At 36.7% G+C, this 24,994-nt stretch overlaps 1 protein-coding gene and 2 pseudogenes across 2 annotated transcripts in view; 2 read left to right on the top strand and 1 right to left on the bottom strand.

The window, feature by feature from the left end:
* Positions 1-1,607: 1,607 nt before the first annotated feature.
* LOC138398454 (small nucleolar RNA U3) lies at positions 1,608-1,699 on the top strand (annotated as a pseudogene).
* Positions 1,700-4,189: 2,490 nt separating this feature from the next.
* Positions 4,190-24,994, top strand: part of ANKRD31 (ankyrin repeat domain 31) — a 106,413-nt gene continuing 85,608 nt past the window's right edge. For both annotated transcript variants that reach the window (XM_069492421.1, XM_069492420.1), the window contains exons 1-3: positions 4,190-4,486; positions 18,539-18,612; positions 23,755-23,864. In XM_069492421.1, coding sequence (XP_069348522.1) covers positions 4,383-4,486; positions 18,539-18,612; positions 23,755-23,864 — 288 coding nt within the window. In that variant the 5' untranslated portion in view covers positions 4,190-4,382. The remainder of the gene's footprint in view (positions 4,487-18,538; positions 18,613-23,754; positions 23,865-24,994) is intronic.
* On the bottom strand, positions 20,894-23,669 carry LOC138398367 (small ubiquitin-related modifier 2 pseudogene; annotated as a pseudogene).

Genomic DNA, 24,994 nt, shown 5'->3' with positions numbered 1-24,994 from the left:
GATCTAAAGTAATCTGCAGAGGTTATAAAAGATACCAAACTATAGGTAGGGAAGAATCTTAACTATAAAAGCAAAATATATTGTGTAACCACAAAACAATGAGACTTCTTTTTCAAGTCCACACTTGCAAACAAGTCTCATGACATGACACTTTGTACATCACTGGTCTCTGACCTTTTTGGCACAAGGGATCGGTGTCATAGAAGACAATTTTTCCACAGATGGAGGAGGTGGGGAGGTGGAGCTCAGACAGCAATGCAAGCGATCGGGAGCAGCTACAAATACAGATGAAGCTTTGCTGGCTCGTCAGCTGCCCCTCTCCAGCAGCTTCTCGCTTGCCAGCCCGGAGGTTGAGACCACAGTTGTACATAGTGTACTTCCTTCTTCATACTTGAGCCTCCTCTCTTCTCTTCCCCTTACTTCCCCAGCTCCAGGCACACAGGCTTCCTTCTTGTTCTAGGATGTCTCAGAGCCTTTGCACTTATGCTTTAGGTCTTAGGTGAAATGTCACCTCCTCAGAGAGGCCTTCTCTGACCATGTCCTCTATCTCAGCAACCTATTTCTTTCTTGCAGGCACACATCACTCTCTGAATTATCTCATTAATTCATTTATTTGTGTATTGTCTGCCTCATCCACTAGAAGGCAAAGCCAATATGGTAAGGGCCCTTATTCTCAGCCCTTGGTCATGGCACTGAGCCCCACTGGCATTTGTGGTTTTGGCTATGAGTTTGGAATTTTTCTTTCTATTGAAAATCTGAAGTAGCAGAGCTAACATTCTACTTTTAATTTATCTTTACAACAAAGAATTCCCAAATAGGACTTTTTTCTTGTAAGACTTATGGCTTAAATGGAATCAAGTAATTAAGACTTAATTGTAGTTCTTAAAGATTACTTGGTTTAATTTTATGAGTTTAATATAGAATACTATTTCTCAAAGATCAAAATTTTGATATAATCTAAATTTATTTTATTTTGCCTTGTATTATATTTTACAAATATTTATTGGCAAAAAAAGGATATAATGCTCTTCTCATAAAAAGGTTTTTTGACTAATGCACTTCATATCAGTATTTATATTATCAATCAATTTCCCTTTTTAACTTGAATTTTTTCCCATCCTTAGTCTCTTTTAATCTAAGAGTTCCCATTCCCTCCTTTTTATCATGTGATATTTAATTATTGAAAGAAACCAAGTCATTTGTCCTATAGAATTTCCCACATTCTAAATTTGGTCAATTCTATCCTCTTCATGTTGTTTAATAGATTCCTCTGGCCCCCATATCAATAACTGGTATTTAGACTTTTAACATATATATATTGCCTAGAATACTTCATAGGTAGAGCTATATATTCCTATTGTATTATGCCAGAAGGAATATATCTGGTTGTCTCACTTTTAGTGATGTTAAAATTGATTGGTGGGTTTAAGGGTTGTCAGCCTGATCCATTCACTATAAAATTCCCCATCATCCTTTCAATCAATGATTTAGCAGCTATAATGATCATTGCCTGGATTCATTGTTTTATGGGTTATAAACGGTGATTTCCTAATTCTATCATATCTCCTATATTTGTTAGCTGTAATTTTTCTAAAAAGAAATTTTTCAAGACTATACTTTCAGGGATCACTTCTATAGTTCATTACTGGAGAAGGTTCTCTGAAAATGTAGAGCCCCGGAAATGATAATCTTTTATTAAAAAAAGTTTTTTTCCCCTCATCAGCTCTGGTTCTCCTGAACATAGATTGGGTAGGAAATGGAGGACAAATGCTGTATTTTTTCCTGTGTTAATTTTAGAATAATAAATGGTACCTAGCAACCTCCAAAAGCAGTCAATTATTATTTTTAATGAAGTCCTAGATTTTTGTATGTTTGATATATCTTAATCCATTTCAAAAGAAAGCTGAGCTCTATTTTCTTTCAAACACTGAGTATCTGATTCCTGTCATACCTGAAGTATCTAGGTACTCCAAGACGGTTTAGTTACATGACTTAACTTACTGTGCTTAAACCAGTTTGAATTGCATTGCAACCTAAATTCCTAACATAGATCTGTCCATTCTTCTACCTCTGTCCTGCACTGAAACTTTGGATTTTATAAAAACATAAAAAAAGCTTTCTTTAAAATCACACTGGCATTATGAGGCTCATCTCTGTCATTCATTTATGCTTTGAATCTTAGCAACTCTCTTAAATAAAAGAAGATGCAAAAACAACTTTTTTCCATCAAAAGAGAAAGCATTTTCATAAGGAATTTGAATTTCAGGCCCAGAAGTTTTCTCTACAGCAGGTCCTCAAATAATGTTGTTTCATTATAACATCGATGAGAAAAAAAATGGCTTCCCTGCCCGGGGCTACTGTTTTGTATGGAGTTTGCACATTTTCTCCTTGTTTGCATGGTTTTTTCTCCAGGTACTCCAGTTTCCTCCCACATCCTAAAGATGTGTACATCTTGGGTGTGTGCGAGTGTGCCCTGCCATGCGATGGCCTCATGTCCAGGGCTGGTTCCTGCCTTGTGCCCTAGGCTGCCAGGACAGGCTCCAGCTACCCATCATCCTGAACTAACTGGGTAATTATTTTGTTTTTATTTAATCTTTCTTAAATGTATATCTCACATTTATTTCAATATTTAATGTTGGAAGTGTTTTGGTCTTTATTTGTAAGTTTGGTGATGTTTTTGTGACCAGAAATATGCTGTAGGAACTTAATTCTTGTTTATATCAATTAGCCTATGGTAAAATTGGTTTCTTTATACATTGTTTTGATTAAGGGTGCAGATTCCAAGGACCTAGGGGCAATGTTAAGTGAGGACTTACTGTACTTAGCTTAAAATACCAACTGCTTGGAGCAAGTGCTTTTACTAGTGGGAAGTAATTTTTTGATGCAGGGCATCTGGAGACATGCACCATCCCTTCCTGGGTATGCACCCCCAACTGCTGTGAAAGTAGAGTTGGATGATCAAAAGAGTGTGAGCAGGAGAGTAGATAGGAATTTAGGTCTGATTTGAACAGGGAAGACACGATTGGACAAGTGTGAAAAAAAGGGGCGGGGTCTAGTTCTTTGCATATTTATTACTGTGCTGCCTAACTTAGAGTTGAGGTGAGGCATATTTGAGAAAGTTTAAAAAACAACCACTGGTGTCTTAAACAGCAGTGGCTTAAATATAAATAGTAAAAAAAAAAAAAAAACAAAACAGTAATATTAAATAATAACGCAAAGTCACTCCACGTACTGAAAAACGCAATGAATTGGGAGAGTCAGAAAACTTTAGCTCCATCCCTTTAACGCACAAAACTTTAAAGACTTCTTGTGTGCTAGCACGCTGGCGATTCCAAGGTGAATACCAAACACTTGCCTCAGGAAAGGACCCCAGTCTTGTCCTGAATCTTCTCACTTGGCAAGTGGAAGCCCACTTGGCTTTGAAGTAGTGTGAACTAGAAACCTACAAACAGATTGACTGAAACACATCAAATATGTAAAATTCTAGTACTTCATTAAAAATAATAATTGACTACTTTTGGAGATTACTAGGCACCACTATTATCTAAAAATTGATAAAGGGGAAAAATAAAGCATTTATCCTGCCTTTCCTGAACAATTCGTGTACATCAGGGCAACCAAATAATTAATGAAGGAAACAATACAAATACAAAATACATAAATTAGGTTAGTTAATTACCTAAAAATTTCTGATAAACATATTTGTTTTGCCTACCTCGGGGGACATTTGATGACGGAGTGTCAACGGGATTAAGGGGAAAGGAAGCGCTCGGTGGACTGTAAAAACACTCTTTGGGTCTAAGATCACATTCTGACTTCAGAACGCCGGACTGAGAGCCGGGGCTGCTGGGGCAAGCAGGAGCTGACAGCTCTTTCCAGGTGCAACGCAGGTGACGTGGTCCAGGTCTCTCTTCCTGCCAATGCAGCTGGGCAGGCTCGGCCTAAGGTCTGTCGGCCAGACGGCTGCCTTTCTAGTCCTGGCAGGAGCAACGCCACTTCCCTCTGCGCTCAGTAAACTAGGAGGGGAAACGCAAGCGGCGCTGGGCCACGCCCGAGGCGGCCGGAAACCCAGAGTCCGCGGGCGCACGCTGCCGACCACTTCCGGCCGCGGGAGTCGGGAGGGGTGCGGCGCGCGGCTGCCCCCTGCTGGCGGAGCGCAGCCAGACCGCGGAGCTGTACTCTCTCCCACACTGCAACCCGGGAGCCTTTCTGGCCCCGTGGCGACCTCCTCAGCAACCTTTACGAGGCCCGGCTTCTGCTACGAATTTTATTACCATTATTTTTTAACTCACATTTCACCTGGCCCTCAAAGCACCCTTTTGTTTGAAGCAAAGGGGGAGTTAGAAAAGGAGGGTAAAGAAGACTCCTCATGCGAGGCAAAGATGGAGGAAGGCGCCCGGGCCCCAGACTCGGACAGTGATGAAACCGTGATAGAGGGGTCGGTAACAGAGAACGACCTGGAAGAAGAGGAGCTGCCCTGGAGAAGGTGACCACCATTAGGGCCAGAGCCCCTGCACCCTCGAGCGAGGCCTGCACGCCAGCGGCCCAGGTGCCCTCTGAGGCCGTCAGCGTTGTGAGTGGAAATTGTGACCAGCAGAACGTAGGCTTGCGGGGCAGCAGTGCCTGGGCCAAGAGATTGTAAATAAGCAACCACCGTCTGTCCGCACCTACCCCCATCCTAGCTAGGGACAAAATACGGTTTACAGTAGGTGACTTTATAGCATTTTTAGAAAGCCTTTCTTCTCCGACTGGGGTTTTGACTCCTTTTGCATATGCAAAAAATGCCTTGGGTCTGAACTCAAGTGCATTTTCCTTGAAGCAACTTAAAACTCTGCTCTAGGAGATGGTTAACAATTTCAGGGAAAGAATGTGCATTGGGGAAATTGGTTCCTACCAGACTGGGAATGGATAGTTTTATAAGAATCCAAAAAAGTGAGTATTTCAGTCTCTCAGAACCTTTCTTGAGCGTGTTCTATGTACTAGAGGCAGGGATGAGGCCACTGCTTTTGAGAAATCTTCAGGAAAAACACTTAAGCAGATAATTGTGATATAATATGGGAAATCTAGGGATGGAGGTTATGTCCAGGGTAGTTTAGAAGCGGAGATGGACTCTTACTTACCTCAACCTAGGTGGCCATCAGAGTTGGCAAGGGTAGACTCCTGAATAGAGGCTTGAACATGGGTTGGGATTTAGTCAGATGAAGAAGAGGAGGTACTCTAGGCCAAGGGAACTGCATAGGTGAAGGTGTAGAGGTGGGACATGGCATTGTGTTCAGCCTGTTGGAATGTATTAGGTTGGTGCAAAGTAATTACAGTTTTGGACCATGAATTTTAAATCATAACTAAGCTCAAATACATCTTTATTAATCAAAATAGGAGCCATTACAATCAACACATTTTTGCCAATGAGAAATAAGTTTGTTTATTTCCGTAGCGTAAAAATCCACACTTTGGCATTCCATGAACTCTTGGAAAGCATTTTTTGTGTCCTGCTGGTTTTCCCTGCAAAATAGTTGTCAAGATGCTTGAAGAAGTGGTAGTCAGTTGGCGAGAGGTCAGGTGAATATGGCAGATGAGGCAAAACTTTGTAGCCCAATTTGTTCAACTTCTGAAGTGTTGGTTGCGCCGTGTGCAGTGGGGCAGTGTGGAGAATTGGGCCCTTTCTGTTGACCAGTGCTGGCTGCAGGTGTTGCAGTTTTCAGTGCATCTCATCAGTTTGCTGAGCATACTTCTCAGATGTAATGGTTTTGCTGGGATTCAGAAAGCTGTAGTGGATCAGACTGGCAGCAGAGCACCAAACAATGACCATGACCATTTTTGGTGCAAGTTTGGCTTTGGGAAATGCTTTGGAGCTTCTTTTCGGTCCAGCTACTGAGCTGGTTGTTGCCACTTATTGTATAAAATCCACTTTTAGTTGCATGCCACAATCCGATTGAGAAATGGTTTATTGTTGTTGCATACAATAAGAGGACACTTCAAAATGATAATTTTTTTGATTTTTGGTCAGCTCATGAGGTACCCACTTATTGAGCTTTTTCACCTTTTCAATTTGCTTCAAATGCTGTAAGACCATAGAATGGTCGACGTTGAGTTCTTTGGCAACTTCCGGTGTAGTTGTAAGAGGATCAGCTTCAATGATTTCTCTCAATTGATCGTTGTCAACTTCCAATGGCCGGCCACTGCTCTCCTCATCTTCAAGGCTCTCGTCTCCTTTGCAAAACGTCTTGAACCACCACTGCACTGTACGTTCATTAGCAGTTCCTGGGACAAATACATTGTTGATGTAGTGGGTTGTCTCTGCTGCTTTATGACCCATTTTTGAACTCAAGAAAATCGCCCGAGGCTGGGTGCATTAGCTCAAGCCTGTAATTGTAGCACTCTGGGAGGCCGAGGCAGGAGGATCCCTTGAGCTTAGGAGTTGGAGACCAGCCTGAGCAAGAGCAAGACCCCATCTCTACTAAAAATAGAAAAAATTAGCTGGGCATGGTGGCACACACCTGTAGTCCCATCTAACTCGGGAGGCTGAGGCAGGAGGATTGCTTGAGTATAGGAGTTTGAGGTTGCTATACACTAGGCTGATGCCACAGCACTCTAGTCCGGGTGACAGAGCAAGACTCTGTCTCAAAAAAAAGAAAATCGCTCGAATTTGCTTTTTGTCTAACATAATTTCTATAGTCTAAAATAAATATAAAATAAACAGCAAGTAATAAGTCATTAGGAAAAAAGAAATAAAGTGAGAAATGTGCATTAAAATTATGTATAACATAACCACATTTATTTAAGAATGTATTCTGGTATCAAATGGCAAATTTCAACAATGCTAGAACTGCAATTACTTTTACTCCAACCTAAAACAAACTGTTAACTCTTATTGAAATGCAAAATGTGAGGTGGGGAGTGGTGAAAGATGAGCCTGGGAAGGAAGGTAGGGTGAGGTCATGTAAGGTCTCATACATCCTGTGTGTGTCCTGGGAGAGTGCTTGTAAGGTTTTAAGTGGAAGAGTACCATCATTAGATTTTCATTCACTCTGGCATAGTTTAGACTAGGACTTTCAAATTTTGGTATGCTTATGAATCACTCTGAAATCCTATTGAAATGTGAATTCCAATTCAGGAGTTCTGGGGTGGGGTATGTGATTCTGCATTTCTAAGAAACTTCCAGGTTAAAGCTCATACTATTAGAGCAAGGATGCCTCTTGCAAAGCAAGACTGGAGAGGTTAGGTTTGGGATCAAGTAGTAACAGACTGAGATGATGAGGGTTCAACTAGGAAGAAACAGTGGGAATAGAGCAAAAAGGACAAAATTGAGAAATCTTTAGAAAGTAAATTTGGCAGGAGATGATGGTTGATTAGATATGAAGGGTGAGGGGAGGACTGCAATGAAGGATCATATCCAGGTTTTTGGTTCTTTTATATGTATTCATATATACATTAATATTTGCTCTTGTTGGTATACTGGGAACATTTTGACAAATGCACGGAATCTTATAACCACCACCACAATCAAGATCCAGAACAGTTCCATCACCCCAGCAAAACTCCCTTGTGCTGCTCCTTTGTAGTCAAGCCCTCCTTTCCCCCATTTGAATTACTGTTCTCTCGTGTAATGTAACTTCTTAGTCTGCTTTCAAATTTTTCTTATGTTTGGTTCTCAGCAGTTTGATTATGATGTGTCTGGCCATGATTTTCTTTGTGTTTTTCCTGCTTAGGGTTTATCAAGCTTGAAATTCATGTCTCTCATCAACTTTAGTAAGTTTTCTGTCATGATTTCTTTGAATATTTTTCTTTCTGTACCAACCTTTTCTCCTTTCCAGACCTTGTGATATTATCTCCCAGATCTCTGAGCCTCTATTCATTTTTCTCTTTCAATTTTTTTTCTCTCAGTTCTTCATGTTGTGTAATTTCCAATACTATATCTTCTGGTTCACTTACTCTTTCCTTTGTCATCTCCATTCTGTTTTTGACCCCATCTGGTGAATTTTTTATTTCAAAGATTATATTTTTTTCTTTTAAAATTTCCATTTGTTTCTCTTTTATAGTTTTTATTCTGCTGAGAACTTTAATCTTTTTTCCATCCATTTGATGAGTGTTCACCTTTATCTCATGGAAGATGGTTATAATAGCTGCTTTAAAGTCTTGTCTTTTAAATTCCAACATCTGTGTCATCGGGTGGGGGTTCTTCACCTGTTGAGTAATTCTGGATTGTCTCCTGGACATTTTGAATATTATGTTTTGGATTCTTGTTCCTGTTAAAATTCTCTAGAGATTTTTGTTTGGTTTGACGGGCAGTCAACCTGATTAGGTTCAGACTGCACATTCTATTTTGCCTTTGTGTGTGGTGGCTACATCAGCCTTCACTGTTATTTGAGCATGCCTGACACTTGTACCGCTGGGGATTAATCTGGGACTTGGACGTTACTTAATATCATAGTTCAGTTTTCTAAGCCTTTGTTATGCTTCCTTGGGTCTGCTCCACATGTGGACAGCTCAGGGTTGTGCCTGAGACTTCCATTTGATCATATATAAAATTAGGTGATTCCCCTTTCCCTGTCTTTCTTCTCCAGGATTCTCATGTCCCCTTCCCTCTCCATACCACTTGCTGGTTCATATGACCAGAAAGACAGGTTTCTTGCAGAATGTTATCCTTCTCACTATAGAGGGGTTCCCTGAGTTAAGAAAAGAGAAGAAAAGGGGGATTCTTTCCATACTTTGCAGACAACACAGACTCCTTTTCCCAGTTCCTCTGGTAGAAAAATGTTTTCTTTTAAGTGCCCTAGTTGCCGTGGTTGATAGCAGTCCTGCTCTAGGGCTAGGGCCGGGACTGGCCTTAGGGCAGTGCTGGGAGACAAGGAAAAAATAAATGAAAGAGAACCCAGGGATTTCTCCTACACCTTCTGGTATACAGCGGCCCCTTTCCTTAGTTTTCTGGACAGAAATAGGGGGGGTTCTTGTTTTTTTTTTGCTTTTTTTTTTGGTATCTGTGTCTATTGGATATTTCCAGGATTAGGCCTTGAATCAAAGCTGGAAGGCAAAAAAAGGACCAGAAAACACTGAAACTCATCTGTAAACAGATTGTTATTCAGATTTCAACTTCACGCTCCAATCTGATTTATTATTTGCTTTCTCAGGTAGCTTTTAAAAAATATTCTTACAGGCCGGGCGCGGTGGCTCACGCCTGTAATCCTAGCACTCTGGGAGGCCGAGGTGGGCGGATCGTTTGAGCTCAGGAGTTCGAGACCAGCCTGAGCAAGAGCGAGACCCCACCTCTACTAAAAATAGAAAGAAATTATATGGACAGCTAAAAATATATATAGAAAAAATTAGCCGGGCATGGTGGCGCATGCCTGTAGTCCCAGCTTCTCGGGAGGCTGAGACAGGAGGATCGCTTGAGCTCAGGAGTTTGAGGTTGCTGTGAGCTAGGCTGACGCCACGGCACTCACTCTAGCCTGGGCAACAGAGTGAGACTCTGTCTCAAAAAAAAAAAAAAAAAATTCTTACAGAGTATGGAAGAAATGGCTATAGGAATGGAGAAATAGGCTATAGGTGGATCATTCTGTCTTGGCTAGCCAGTCGTTTTTTTCCCTCTAATTTATTTTTAAATGCTTCTCTTCAGTGCCACAGAAACTTTCTTTCAGACTTCATAGTTCAAGGTTAAAAATTAGTGTTCTTTTTAATGGTGTGGCAATACAGTCGAATTCTAAGCAGAGCTGGAGCTGAATGTCAGTGTTTTGGTTTTTCTTTTCTTCTTTACCTTTTTTGCTTATTTGTATGTAGTTCATTTTGGCTGTTTTTCATGCACAGGCTCCCAACTTTGGAATGAAGAGCACAGGTCCTAGTAAACTAGATATCTCCAGCAGGTAGAACATTATACAGTTTCATATAGCTTTATAATCCTTAAGAAATGTTAGAGCTACTAAGGTCTTTTTGCTGAGAACTGAGGAAGTTTTTGGTGACCTTTGGGACTAGAATAGGCAAGGCTTTCAAAGAATTAAGATGTGAGGTGTTAACTTTGTATGAAAAAGCACTTGAGACCCTGGACTTGGTCCTACTGCTGCCTCTGGAAGCCTTGTCCTAAAGTGAATCGAGTCCTCATGGCTCTGTAGGTATTTACTAATTTATAAATATGCAAGGTGCTAATAGGGTTTTATTTGCTTGTGATTTATTTTCTAAGAGGCAGGATTTGTTTTTCTTATATGTGCAGGGGAACTTTTTACCAACCTTTGCTTTTTGTCTCAGCCTCTGGTAATATTCACTACTCAATAACATTAAGGGATATATCTCAAGTTAATCCTATTTAATACTTTGAAACAGAACCACTTAAAAGACAGCTTATTGTTAGATAGATTTGAGTGTATGTTCAGGTCAAATCTTGTCCTCAAAGCATTATGATTGTATATAATAAAGGGGTAATCTAATATAATTAGCCTGCAAGATTGGGTGTTAATTCTATCCCTCAAGACAGACCAGCGCTGTCTTCATATGAATTATCTAGATAGAAAACCTGTTCCAAAGGTTATTAAATACACCTGGGGGAAGGTAGGAACAGAAAGGAAAGCACAAGGAGACGTGGTTAATAATCACATTAAAATTAGCTAAAGCAAATAATGTTTTTGTTCAAGATCTATGTCAAAATAGAGTCTCTTCCACTGATTAAAGTAGAATGGTGCCAAGTACTGTTTATAGAACTATTACTCTGAAGAGATATTTTAATTAGATTTTTTTATAAATCAAGGGCTCATCATGACGTTAGGACTATTTGCTGTAAAATTATTATTTTTTTTTTTGAGACAGAGTCTCGCTCTGTTCGGCAGGCTAGAGTGAGTGCCATGGCATCAGCCTACCTCACAGCAACCTCAAACTCCTGGGCTTAAGCGATCCTCCTGCCTCAGCCTCCCGAGTAGCTGGGACTACAGGCATGCGCCGCCATGCCCGGCTAATTTTTTTCTATATATATTTTTAGTTGGCCCGATAATTTCTTTCTGTTTTTAGTAGAGACGAGGTCTCGCTCTTGCTCAGGCTGGTTTCGAACTCCTGTCCTTGAGCGATCAACCCGCCTAGGCCTCCCAGAGTGCTAGGATTACAGGCGTGAGCCACCGTGCCTGGCCTGCTGTAAAAATTTTGATAACATATAAAACTGAAACTCTAATTGTCATGAAAAATTTTGTTGTACTTTAAACAAAGCATTGAAAATTGTTTCAAATCTTCAGTAAAATTTTACCTGAGATTTTTTTGTTTTAACCCAACCAGTTAATTTCCCCTCCCTTTTCTATAGTTAATACTTTCCATTATTTCATATTTTTAATATTTCTAAGTTATATTTTATTATTAAAATATTACATCCATAAGAAAGTAGTTAGTGACTTTTGGGGTATTAGTTATGGATGTAGTTTAATGGTTTGACTAAAAATCAGGAAATTAAGGTTCTGTTTTCAATTGATTTGTTGATTGAACATGGATAAGTAATTTTTCTGGATCCTACTCTCTTCATTTTTCAAGATTAAAAGTAGCCCTGACTCCTTTCTTAAGAAAATGGTGGAAAAAACCCAAAACAATGAATTATGTATAAGGAAATTATCTTAGAGTTATTTGCAATAAGAAAAAAATTAAAAATAAACTAAATGTTTTAGAATTATATAATGCCTAAATAAATTATGATATATTCTTATAATGGAATGTTATCAATATTTCATGATTTGGGGAAGAATTTTAATGACATTGCAAATGTTTAAATATAATATTAAGTGAAAAATGTAGTTTTAAAACTTTGTACAAATTGATCCAAACTTTATAGAAGAATTTATAATGTGCACACACAAGTCTCCATAGAAAGCTGGAAGAAAATATACCAAAGTCTTAATACAGGTAGAATTAGAGAAGATTTCTATCTTATTTATGTTTGTCTTTATTGCTCACATTTCCTATAGTGTTTTTGAATAGATAATATATTTACTTGGTTCAAAAGTCAAAAAACAGTATAAAAGGATATATGGTAAAATATCTATCATTTCTGTCCCCTCAAACACCCAATTGTCTTTTTCACAGGCAACCCATGTATCAGATTTCTTGTAATCTTTCCAGGGATGTTTTCTAAGTGTATATATGTTTGAGAACATATGTAAAACTATTTTCTAAAAATAGAAGCACTATGTCAAAGAGTATGGTGGTTTGTCATCTTGATAGTTGAAATATTTTGGATTTTGTACCATAATTAGATAGGCCTTTTTTCTTCTCCAATTATAAAGAATCTCTCCTTGTTTTCATCTAGTATTAATACTTTTTTTTTTTTGAGACGTGGTCTCATTCTGTTGCCCGGACTAGAGTGCAGTGGCGTCATCGTAGTTCACTGTAACCTCTAACTTCTGGGCTCAAGCAGTCCTCCTGCCTCAGTCTTCCTAGTAGCTCGGACTACAGGATCATGCTACTACGCCTGGAAAATTTTTTTCTCTTTTTTGTAGAAATAGGGTCTCACTCATACTCAGGCTGCTCTTGAACTCCTGGCCTCAAACAATCTTCTCACCTCAGCCTCCCAAAGTGCTAGGATTACAGGTGTGAGCCACTGTGCCCAGCCTCTTCTAGTACTTTTTATTTCATTTTTTAACATTTACATCTTTCCTTCATGTGGGATTTTTTTTTGGAGTACAATGTGAAGTGTGGATTCAACTAAATAGTTTTCTAGATATGTCTCTCATTGTTTCAATATCATTTTTTTAAACAAGAAGACACATCATTTCCTCACTGGTTTGATATTCCACCTCTTTAATATACTAAATTCCCATATGTATGTGAATTTATTTGGGTGCTTTTATTCTGTTTATTGATTTGTCATTTTATGTGCCGGTATCACATTAAAAAATTTATCAGAAAATATTTTAATATTTTGTAGTCATTACCTCCTTGTTCTTATTTTTCAGAATTTTCCTGGCTACTCCTTTTTATTTTACCGTATGAACTTTAGAATCAGTTGTTAAGTTCAACAAAAAATCTTGTACTTTTTTTGGTATAATGTTAAATTTGTAAGTTTACATATGGAATATCAACATCTTTATATTTTTTTCATTTTTAAATTAAGGTTGTGATGGGGTCAGAAATTCCACCTCTTCCCTCCTAGGGTCCCAGCTGATCCTAAGAATTAAATTGACACGAAATAGATTAATAGGAAATAAGTTTTATGTGACATGGGAGCCCTCATAAGGAAATGAAGACCCAAAGAAATGGTGAAACCTGTATGCTTTGTATTAGGTTGAATAAAGAGAGCCAGTTGTGGAAAAGTAACTAAATTATGTAGGGAGAGTAAAGGAAGATAATTATTTTAACAAGATCTGTTTGTCCAGAATTCCCTAGGCTATGGAAGAATGTTTCTTTTCTTCTGCTACAGGCAGGGTATCTTTTACATAGAAGTTTTTATCTGCCATTTTCAGAAAGAAAAAGGAAAGATTAGAATATCCTTTTTGCATCTGCTATTTTTCAAGTTTCCTTTAGCTCAGAGTAATCCTTATGTCAAAGTGGCATATTTTGGGGTGGAATATTCTGCCACTCTGTGAGGTGGAATTTATTTACATACAGTGAGATCTGCCCTTTTTAGTGAACAGTTCTATGAATTTTGATAAGTACAGTTTTTGCCACAATCAAGATATGGAATAGTTTCATTACTTCCCCCCCCCCAAATTCTTCCATGTTCCTTTTGTATAATTTTAAAAATAAAAAAACCCTCAAAAATTTTTAAGAGGTAAAATAACCCTGACTTTTAGGGACATAAAATTAATAAATTGCTTTACTTCTTGGAAAAATGCACTGTAGTAATGGTATTATTCATATTCTAATAATGAATTTTTAATCTTTAGTAATGGCCAGTAGAAATGAACAAAGGAAATGCTTTTTTTCTTTTATCAGAAGCGTGTACTTATTCTCACAGAGGGTGTGTTAGAAAAGTGAAGGACTGCAATCCTTTTCATTGTTAATTTTGCTGATGCTGAGAATATTAAGAAGTTTTGGGTTTTTTTAATGGTGATTTTTTTTTTCCCTGAGTAACCTGTTTCTTCTTTGTATTGTATGTGAGATTAGGTATGTTATGTATATTTGTGATTGGGAATGGAAAACATGAAATAGTTCTGTACATTTTCTGACTAAAAGACTTCTTTGTTTTTTAGTTCCACGGTCATCTTTTAAAACAGTAAGAATCCACATAGTGAGGTATATGAATTAATAAAAAAGAATGAGGGATATCTCTACCTGTGATGGATCTACTAGATACAGTAAAGGAAAAAGAAAGTAGAGAAAAATGTGCATAGAATGCTACTGCTTAATTAAGAAGGGGTGAAGAGACACGCATGCGCACACATGTATTGCTTATATTTTTAAAAACTTGTAAGGATAAACCATACAATTAAAAAAAATAAGGACAAGAACAGGTGGGTGAAGGGACAGGGATAGAAGCCAGACATCTCTAAAATCTTATTTTGTGAATTTGTCGTTGGAATGATGTTAATGTTACATAATTACAAAACAAAATTAAATCAACATGAAAAAAATCCTGAAAAGCAAAAGCTGGATGAAAGAAATAAACCTAATTATGTATTGATTTGGTAGCATAATTACACAAAAGGAATTATTTTATATGCCTTTTATAGAATTTAGCTCTACATGCCAAATAAGATATACTCTAGGGACATGAATTACAAAATAACTTTTTTCAGTAATCACATTGTTAATGATATTATTAGTATTGTGGACTCTAAATATGGTATCCCATTAAAAGGAACCAGGGCTTCATGAGAAATGATGGGTTCCATGTCCGAGGCAGGAGATGTATTAATATAAGATGATCCTGGAATGTCTTATACTGGGAAGCTAGCGAAGACTAGTAGTGTTATTAGTTTGCTTGGGCTGTCTTGACAAAATTCCACAGCACAGACTGGGTGGCTTACACAACAAATTTATTTTCTCATTGTTCTGGAGGATGGAAGTTCAAGATCAAGGTTCCAGCAGTGTTGGTTTCTCCTGAGGCCGCTGACCTTTCCTCTGTGCATGCACATTCTTGGTAACTGTCTTTTACAAGGACTTCAGTCATATTAGAAGAGGCCCTGATGTCTTCATTTAATCTTAATTACCTCCTTAAAGGCCTTGTCTCCAAATATAGTCACACTGGGAGTTAGGGTTTCAAGATACGAATTTGTGGAGAGAGGCAAATTTAGTCTATAGCAAATGGCATCATGTCAAACAACTCACTTTGAAGAGGCTCTGACTAGCTAAAGATGGGATACTTTGATTATTGATAAGATAATAAGCAATGGATTTAAATCTATGAGTTTGTAATATTCTTTTTTTAAAAAAACTTATTATTCTGAAAACTAGTAAAGAAAGAGAAAGAAGTAGGCATTTATTTTACCTTTCCTGTGCATACTGATTTGAATTACCTACTAAGTAATGTGGCTTAACTGAAGGTAATTATGTAGTTGATGAGTGAAAGGGTTTCTTTTAATATGTAAATATTTCTAGTAATAATGAGAAATTAGAATATCACCATTTTATATACTCTTAGTGAAATAATGAATGGACCTAGGCAATGGTCATCAGTGGCCACTACTGTTACAAAAAGAGTAACAGCCACAGTCTATTATCTCCTGTTAGAAGTACATACATGCCTCCAAAAGTGAACTTTAATTAGATCAAACCTCTAAGTTTAATGACTGTATTACAGGAAATACATAGGACAGAGGAACATGTTAGATGACATGCAATCAGCAATTTTAAAGTGGGGGAAGCTATAGGAAAGACAATCTAATTTCTTCAACAAGAAAATTGCAGGGGAGGGAAAAGGGGTCATTTATAAAATTTAAAAACAGACTCAAGAGACTTACCAATCAAATGTAATGTGTTCATCTTGGCACCTTGTTTGGATCTTGATTTGAACAAAATAACTAAAGAAACAATTGGGGAAGTGTGACTACTGGTCTATTAGTTTTCTATTGCTGTATAACAACTTACTCTAAAACTCAATGTTTTAAAACGATAAACATTTATTACCTTATAGTTTCTGTGGATTAGGAATCCAGGTTTGGCTTAATTGTGTCATCTGACTCAGGGTTTCTCAACAAGGCTTTTTTCAAGGTGTCAGTCAGGGCTGCATTAATCTCAAGGCATTCATCAGTGAGAAGTATCCACTTCCCATGTGGTTGTTGGACTGGAGCCTTAGTTCCTCTCTAATTCTTTACTGGAGGCCACCTTGAGTTTATTGCTATGCAGGCTTCTCCATAGGGAAGTTCACATACATGGCAAGCTGGCATCCATAGGAGAAGAAGTGAGAGAGTAAAAGAGGGAGAACAAGGTGGAAGCCAATGTCTTTTGGTGACCTAGTCTTGGAAGTAACATCCCAGCGTATTTGCTGTATTCTTGTTACTGGGTCCAGGCCATGCTCAAGGAAGAGGATTACACAAGGGCATAGATACCGTGAGCTATTTTTTTTTAATTTTTAATTTTTAATTTTTAATTATTATGGGTACATAATAGTTGTATATCTTTATAGGGTATATGTGATATTTTGATACAGGCATACAATGTGAATTAATCAAATCAGGGTATCCATCACCCCAGGCACTTAACATTTCTTTGTGTTGGGAATATTCCAATTCCAGTTTTTTATCAGGAGCTATTTTAGAGGCTGCTTACTACAGACTGTAAATCTAATAAGGGATTACTGACTTTTTTAGGTGTGATAATTATGGTTATGTTTGAAAAGAATCCTTATCTTTTAGAGTTATATACTATTTCTACATGAAATGAATTAAGATGTCCAGGATTAGCTTTAAAATACATTGGGAAACTGGCAGTGGGTAGAGGAAGTGGTGGGAGGATTATAGAGGAAACAACATTGACTGTGAACTGATAATTGTTGAACCCAGATGACAGGTACACTATTGTTTCTCTTTTTGATGATGTTTGAAATTTTCCATAAAAAATGTAAAATGAACAAGGAAGTAAACAAACAAAAACCCCCAAAATACCTTAATATGAAACTACTTACTCATGCTTTAGTACAAATGATTCGCATTTGCATTTAAAGATTCTGGAAAGTTTTTTTTTAATTTTTTTTACTGTGATAAAATATAACACATTTTAACCATTTTTAAGTGTATAGTTCAGTGGCATCGCGTACATTCACATTGTTCTGTAACCAGCTCCACTATTTACAGAACTTTTTCATCACCCCAAACTGACACTCTGTATTCATTAAGCAATAAATCCCCTTTCCGCTTTCTTCCCACCCATGGCAACCACCATTCTACTTTCTGTCTGTATGACTTTGACTATTGTAGGTACCTCATATAAGTGAAATCATGCAATATTTATCCTTTTATGTTGGGCTTATTTCACTTAGCATAGTGTCTTCAAGTTTCACCCATGTTGCAGCATGTGTCAGAAAGAATATTCCATTGTATGTGTAGACTTTTTATTTATCCATTCATCCATTGATGGATGTTTGGTTTGTTTCTACCTTTTGGCCATTGTGAATAATGTTTCTATGAACATGGATAAACAAATTTGTTCAAGTTCCTGCTTTCCATTCTTTTGGGTCTGTATCCAGAACTGGAATTGCTGGAACAAATAGTAGTTCTGTGTGTAATTTTTTGAGGAACTGCCATGTTCTTTTTCACACTGGCTGTACCATTTTACATTCCCACCAGCATATGAGCTCCAATTTCCCTACATCCTTGCCAATACTTGTTATTTTTTGGTTTTTTTATATAAGATTTTCACTTTTTGTAATAGCTGTCCTAATGAGTATGAAGTGGTGTCTCATTGTGATTTTGATTTGCATTTCCCTAATAATTAGTAATGTTGAGCATCTCTTTATGTACTTATTGGACATTTGTATTTCCTCTTTGCAGAAATGTCTACTCAAGTCTTTTGCCCATTTTTGAATTCTATAAATATTTTTTTCGGAAGAAAAGATAAATATTTCAGTCTGTCTAGTAACATGCTCACCATGGTATTATCATTGCTATTAGATCTGTATCCCTCACTATCTTTGAAGCTTCTTGGGGGCAAGGACTATGTGTCTTCTCTCTTTGTTATGGTGCTTCCTTGAACATAGAAATAAATCCAAAAATTAAAGGAATTCTGTCACTGTATATTAGGAAAATGTACATTCAGATTTAGCACTAGGATTTTAATCTCAGGTTCTCTGTATTATAGAGAAATGTGAAGGAAAAAAGCTACCAGCACTGGCCCATCAAGTGGTTGCCTCATTTCATCTCTATTCAAAAACTGTAGTGATATTTGTTCTTTACCCTCAAGTACTCAAAAATTATAACAAAATATTTGTAAAAATGAGTATGACCATATGCATGAGTCTTTATTCTTCCTCTTGGATAAATTTTTAAAGTATACATTTCTGAAATAACACTTTGAAATAGAAATATTAATGGCGGTACAACTAAAAATTTTAGTAAGTTTAGGTGTCATAAAAATGAGGTAAATTGTTAGTCTTTCTTTAAGAAACATGATAATAATCTGGGCCTTCTTTTTTGGTATTTGAAAGGTTGCACTTTGATGAAGACATATCTCTTAGATCTGCATTCAGTTTGCATCCTGATATAAGTGGAATATGCAAAGGTAAGAATGATTGTTTTCACTAAATAGTCCCTTTAATTTCCCAAGTATGGTAAGTCCTCTCTTAACATCGTTGATGGGTTCTTGGAAACTGATTTTAAGCAAAATAACATATAAGAAAACCAGTTTTGCCATAGGCTAATTGATACAAACAAGAGTTAAGTTCCTACATCATATTTCTGGTCACAAAAACATCACCAGACTTCTAAATAAAGACCAAAATACTTCTGATATTAAACATGGAAATAAATGTGAGCTATACATACATTTAAGAAAGATTAACAGAAACAAGATAATTTTTTACTTAGTTATTCCAGTTCTGGGTCGTGGGTGGCCAAAGCCTATCCCAGCAGCTTAGGGCACAAGGCAGGAACCAGCCCAGGACAGAGGCCATCCATCGCAAAACACACTCACACCCATACCCGCACTCACTCAAACTGGGTCAATTGAGACATGCCAATGAACCCAATGTACAAATCTTTGGAATGTGGCAGGAAACTAGGGTACCCAGAGAAAACCCATATAGACTTGAAAGGAACGTGCAAACTCCACAGACAATGGCCATGGCCAGGAATTGACTTTTTTCTTATTAACGTTGAAACAACGTTAGTAAAAAACTTGCTGTATTATTCCATTAACTTTTCTTTTTATATTTAGCCTTCTAATTTTACACAGGATTAGTTTCTTATGGGCATCTGTAATAGACCATAAGGTCTATGACACTAGGGATAGCAATGGGATTGTAGCTTCCAGAAGATGTTTAGGACTCCTAGAAAGGGCTACAAAGGTATTAAAGTGGCACCCAGATAGTTCTTCTCCTGAATATCTCCAGTCTAACCCTAGAACCTATTTGTAAAAGTAAATAATAGTTTTTAATAGCTAGTCTTATTCTTCCAGACTAAAATTAAAGTAGATACATTGGTAGATATATTTTTTAAAAGTTCCTTCATCTACTAATTCTCCATACTTCCTGAGCCCACTTCTAGGTTGATTTAAGCATTTATAGAAAAATATATCACTGATAGTCACCATTCAGAAAGATCAATTCTGCAGTAGCTGTTTAAATGGTAGTTTATTTGCTTTTATAGTTTTTTCCTGTGTTCCTCCTCCCTTTTTTTTTTTTTTTATTTTGGAGGATGTCTGGAAATAAGTGTAAAATAGAAGAAAAATTTCCTAAACACCCATGAAGGTATCCTAACTTTTGTGTATTGTTTTATAGTCCACAAAGTCTTTTCATTGGACATCATCTCACCTGATAACCCCAGTGAAAAGTTACAGTTTCATCTTGGAATGGTTTTTATTACATGTAATTGGAAAGGACAATGTATAATATTGTCTCCAGAATACCTTCTTTTGATACATAAAGTGCCACTAGGAAGGTGTTAGACGTTTGTTTCAATATTACACCAAATTTTTTTTCTTTTCCTTTCCTTTTCCAAATGATGCATCTTTACTATTTTGCTGATTATTAAAAGTATAAAATATTTTTAAAATACAGAAGTATATAATGTAGAAAGTGAAAGTTCCCATCCCCTATTCTTCCGTATAATTCCCCTGTCAGTGATTACCAGTGTTTAGTATTTGTATATCCTTCCAGCCTTTATAAATATCTTTTTTCATAATTGATATTGTATTCTGTACATTTCTTTCCTTATCTATGTTGATCTACCTCAACCTTTTACTTATTTATTTTTATTTTTTCATTTTAAGCAAGTTTACTTAAACAACAAGATCCTTAATTCAAAGGAAAACTATCTAGTATTCATTTTTTAGAGTAATTTATCCCCACTTAAAGATAGATTACATACAACAGCTATATACAAAAAAGTTATAATATTATCCTTAGTTTTCCGGTGGTAAATGAGAAACCTTAAAGTCCACCAGTTGAACAAGGTTTGTGAGGATTTTTATGCTGTTGGGGTTTTTTTGTTAAAATAGAGCAAAATAACTTACTGAAATAATAAAAATAAGAGCTGAGTGAGAATGATACTGATGGAGAAAGGGGGTGTTTTCACAGAACCAGTGTTTTTTCCCATCTCAACTCCATTTGATGTCAATCAAAACTTACCATTGGCCATTTAGTAAAACAAAAAAATGCAATATGCTTGTGCACATATACCAGTTACTTTATGTACAATAAAGGAATGGGAAAGGGGAAGAGGAAAGAATAAAGAAAACTATACTGTAGGAGTCAAGATGTGGTAGAACTGAATTGCTTTCTAATTGCGAATGTGTTCACGGTCTGTAAGAATAGAGTTCTGGAGTAAAGTAACAGGTTTTCTTTTCAGTAGACACTTCCTGTCTGCTATTGGAACATACCAATTTTATCTTCATCCTCCATTCACACCTATACAGGTATGTCTGTTTCACTGATTGGCTGCCTATCAAATCAGAATCCGATCTGTCTCATTGACAAACCCTATCATTCACAATAGGTTTTCATTAGTTATTAAGTGTTATATGGCTCTTAATCTTAAACTGCACCACAGAGCCATCCTGCCTGCCACCTTCAAATTAATATGATCATTGTTCTCAGTCTTGACTCCTTCCTTGGGCTTGTTTGTTCACCATGGTGAGTGCCAGAGTCTCCTCAGCTGCCACTGTACAAAAGAGATATCAGGTCCATGTTGAAGGAGCCTACTTCCACCTTTTAAATTGCTACATATTCTTCCATTGTATGAATATACCATATTTAATGAATAAATGCTATTTATGATGTTTCTCAATGCTGTTACAAATATGAATATCCTACTATTTGTACCTTTGCCTACTTTTCTGATTATTTCCCTAGAATAACTATCTGAAAGTAGATTTTCTGTGAAGAGGTGTACATGTGTCAGCTCTTGACATATATTATCCTCTAAAAAGATGTGTTTTTCCCCCTAAAACCAACATAAGACACATTCGATCTTTGCCAAATAAAAAGTATCTGATAATTTCAATTTGCATTTTCAAAGAGTATCAGTGTTAGGCCTATTTTAGTATTGATCATTTATAATTTTTTTATGTAAATTGCATACATCTTGTAATTATTTTCATTTCATTATTGATTTATAAGAACATTTTATATATTAAAAAGGGCAAACCTTCGTTTTATATATATAGCAAATAGTTTTACCCAGTTTCCTAGTTATTTTTTAATGTTATTCCTGATATATTTTATAGTGAAGAAATTTTAAGTTTTTGTATAGTAAAATCTGTCAGTCTTTTCTTTAAGGGTTTCCTTTTTTGTTTTGTCAAAACTAGAAATACTTTACCTACCTCGAAACCATAAACGTATATTCTTTTATCTTTATTTCCATTTATTATATTTATAGCTTTTACATTTATATTTTTAATCTGTTTGGAATATTTTGGCATATGGGAAAGGTAGAGCTCTAACTTTATTTTTTCAAATGGTTAACCAGTTGTCCCAATATTATTTATTGAATAACCCATCTTGTTGCCACTGTTTAAAATGCCATTGTTGTCATATAGTAAATTCCCAGTTATATATAGGCCTGTTACCCACTCTTTGTTTTGTTTCATTGATCTATTTGGCTATTTCTGTACCATCACTGCATTATTTTTTTATCCTTAGCTTTTAGTACATTTCTATATCTGGTAGGGAAAATGTCCTCCCACATAGAGTAGCTGGCTATAGCATTCATCCTAGGCTTCTTTGATACAAGCAGCAGGCTCAGTATGAGACTTTAACCACTATGTGCTTCCAATTTACCTTCTTCCAAATTTCGTTGGTGGGATTTGCTCTGAGCTCGGTGGTTTTTGGAATTCTGATGGAAGAAATCCATATAGTTATTTCTGAGGGAGCCTTTCCTTTTCCTACGTTGAGTGACAAGCTGTGTTTTAGCTTGGGGTGCTGTAACAAAATTCTATAGACTGGGTGGCTTAAACTACAGACATTTATTTCTCACAGTTCTAGGGGCTGGGAAGTCCAAGATCAAGGTGGCGGTATATTTAGTTCTTGGTGGGGCCCCTCTTTCCAGATTGCAGGTGGCTGCTGTATTGCTGTGTGCTCACATGACCTTTTCTTTGTGCTCAGAGAGAGCTCTGGTTTCTCCACCTTCTTTAAAATAAAGATGTTAATCACATGAGAGATTATGAGGGCTCCACCCTCAAAATCTCATGTAACCCTAATTACCTCCCAAAGGTCCTACCTATCATCACATTGGAGGTTAGGGCTTCAGTATATGAATTTGAGGGGGAACACAGTCAGTCAGTCCATAACAAGCTGTTTACTACTGCTTCATTTTCCTTTAATCCAATCCCATCTTTTGATTTATGGGAGGCATATTTCCTTTTTTCCCATTGGTACTTCAGATTTTAAAAAACCCAAAAAACTAACCATTTCCTTTTTTTTTTTTTCTTTTTTTTTTTTTTTTTGAGACAGAGTCTTACTCTGTTGCCCGGACTAGAGTGAGTGCCATGGCGTCAGTCTAGCTCACAGCAACCTCAGACTCCTGGGCTCAGGCGATCCTACTGCCTCAGCCTCCCTAGTAGCTGGGACTACAGGCATGCGCCACCATGCCCAGCTAATTTTTTTGTATATATATATTTTAGTTGTCCATATAATTTCTTTCTATTTTTAGTAGAGACGGGGTCTCACTCTTGCTCAGGCTGGTCTTGAACTCCTGACCTCGAGTGATCCACCTGCCTCGGCCTCCCAGAGTGCTGGGATTACAGGCGTGAGCCACCGCGCCCGGCCTAACCATTTCTTTGAATATTTTTCTAGGAACTTGGAAGGGAAGAAAAGTTAAAATATGGGCTCAATTTGTCATTTTGAAAACAAAAACTCTGGCATTGTTTGAATTATGTACTAGCATTATGTGTTTTAAAAAATGGCCTAAAATGAAGTTTAAAAAAAGAAAGAAGTGGTTCTTAAGTCTATATAATTTTCTATACATATTCTTCACCTTCATTCATTCTGAGACAAAGAAATATCAAGTATTATTTTGTTCAGTGTAGTATAGCTGTTTCCTCCTAATTAATAATTTAAAAACATTAACACATAAAAGTGGCAATTAAGAAATTATGATATACAAGATGATTTTTAATGACATTTTGCCATATCTATAAAATCCTTGGGTCATTATCAAAGCAGAGCAATAAAACTATTACAAATGATTTATGAATATTTCATTCTAGGCACGCCTTCTCCTGAGATTCAATTTGGATTCAAACTCAGAAAGGATCTGCAAGAGCAAATGAATAAAAATAAGATGAAGTGCATTCTCAGTGAGGATACAATATTACAGGTATGTAGCATGTTGGTTGAATACATACTTATTAAAAATTAGAAATGCTATCTTTTAGAATGGAAAATTGCTAATGATAATTCTTTTTGTCTATCATTTTGCTTTTCTACTCTTCCTTTATTATTTATTGAGAAGTTTTTGCCTCTTAACCAGTCATTCTATTTCTTTGCTGCAAGTTTGACTAACGCCAGTTATTTTAGGAGGGAGGATTTAAAATACAACTGACCTTTGAATAATTCGAGGGTTAGGGGCACTGACCGCCCCACACCCTGCCTTATGCAGTCAAAAATCTACATATAACTTTCGACACCACAAAAACTTAACTACTAATAGCCTACTGTTGACTGGAAGCCTTACTGATAACATAAACAATTAATGCATATTTAGTATGTTATATGTATTATGTACTGTATTCTTACAATAAAGTAAGAGAAAAGAAAATGTTATTAAGAAAAATCATAAGAGAAATTAATATATTTACTATTCATTAAATGGAAATGGATCATCATAAAGTTCTTCATCTTTGTCTTCATGTTGAGTAGGCTGAGGAATAGTAAGAAGAGGAGTTGATTTTGCTTTCTCAGGGGTAGCAGAGGTGGAAGAAAATCTGTGTATAAGTGAAACTGCACAGTTCATACCTATGTTGTTCAAGAGTCAATGGTATTCCTGTTTTCCTCTCTTATGCCTTTTATATTTTTCTCTTTTTGGTAGAGATGTGGAAGTGAGAAGAACAAAGGTTAAAATAGGATATAATAATTACAATTTTCATCTCCATTTCATGTCAGAGATCATCTTAAACTTGTGAAGAAGATACTTGTTTGTATAATGTAATTTGACATATGGGCCACTGAAAAGACCCTTCTGTTGTCTTATGTGTATGAGTATACACACACACTTCCTGAGACTTTTTATTTGTTTCTTTTTAATGCAGACTTCATAGGGGAAAGTAAAGGATGATTCAGTTAGCATCTTGGCTTAAATAAGTTAGATAACTAGGCCAGGTGCAGTGGCTCATGCCTGTAATCCCAGCACTTTGGGAGGCCGAGGCTGGAGGACTGCTTGAGCCCAGGAGTTTGAGACCAACCTGAGCACCATAGCAAGACCTCATATCTACCAAAAAAAATTTTTTT

Source organism: Eulemur rufifrons, chromosome 17 (assembly GCF_041146395.1).
Source record: "Eulemur rufifrons isolate Redbay chromosome 17, OSU_ERuf_1, whole genome shotgun sequence".
Taxonomy (NCBI): Eukaryota; Metazoa; Chordata; class Mammalia; order Primates; family Lemuridae; genus Eulemur; species Eulemur rufifrons.
The sequence above is the reverse complement of the archived record's forward strand: the minus strand, read 5'-3'. Positions and strand labels throughout refer to the sequence as shown.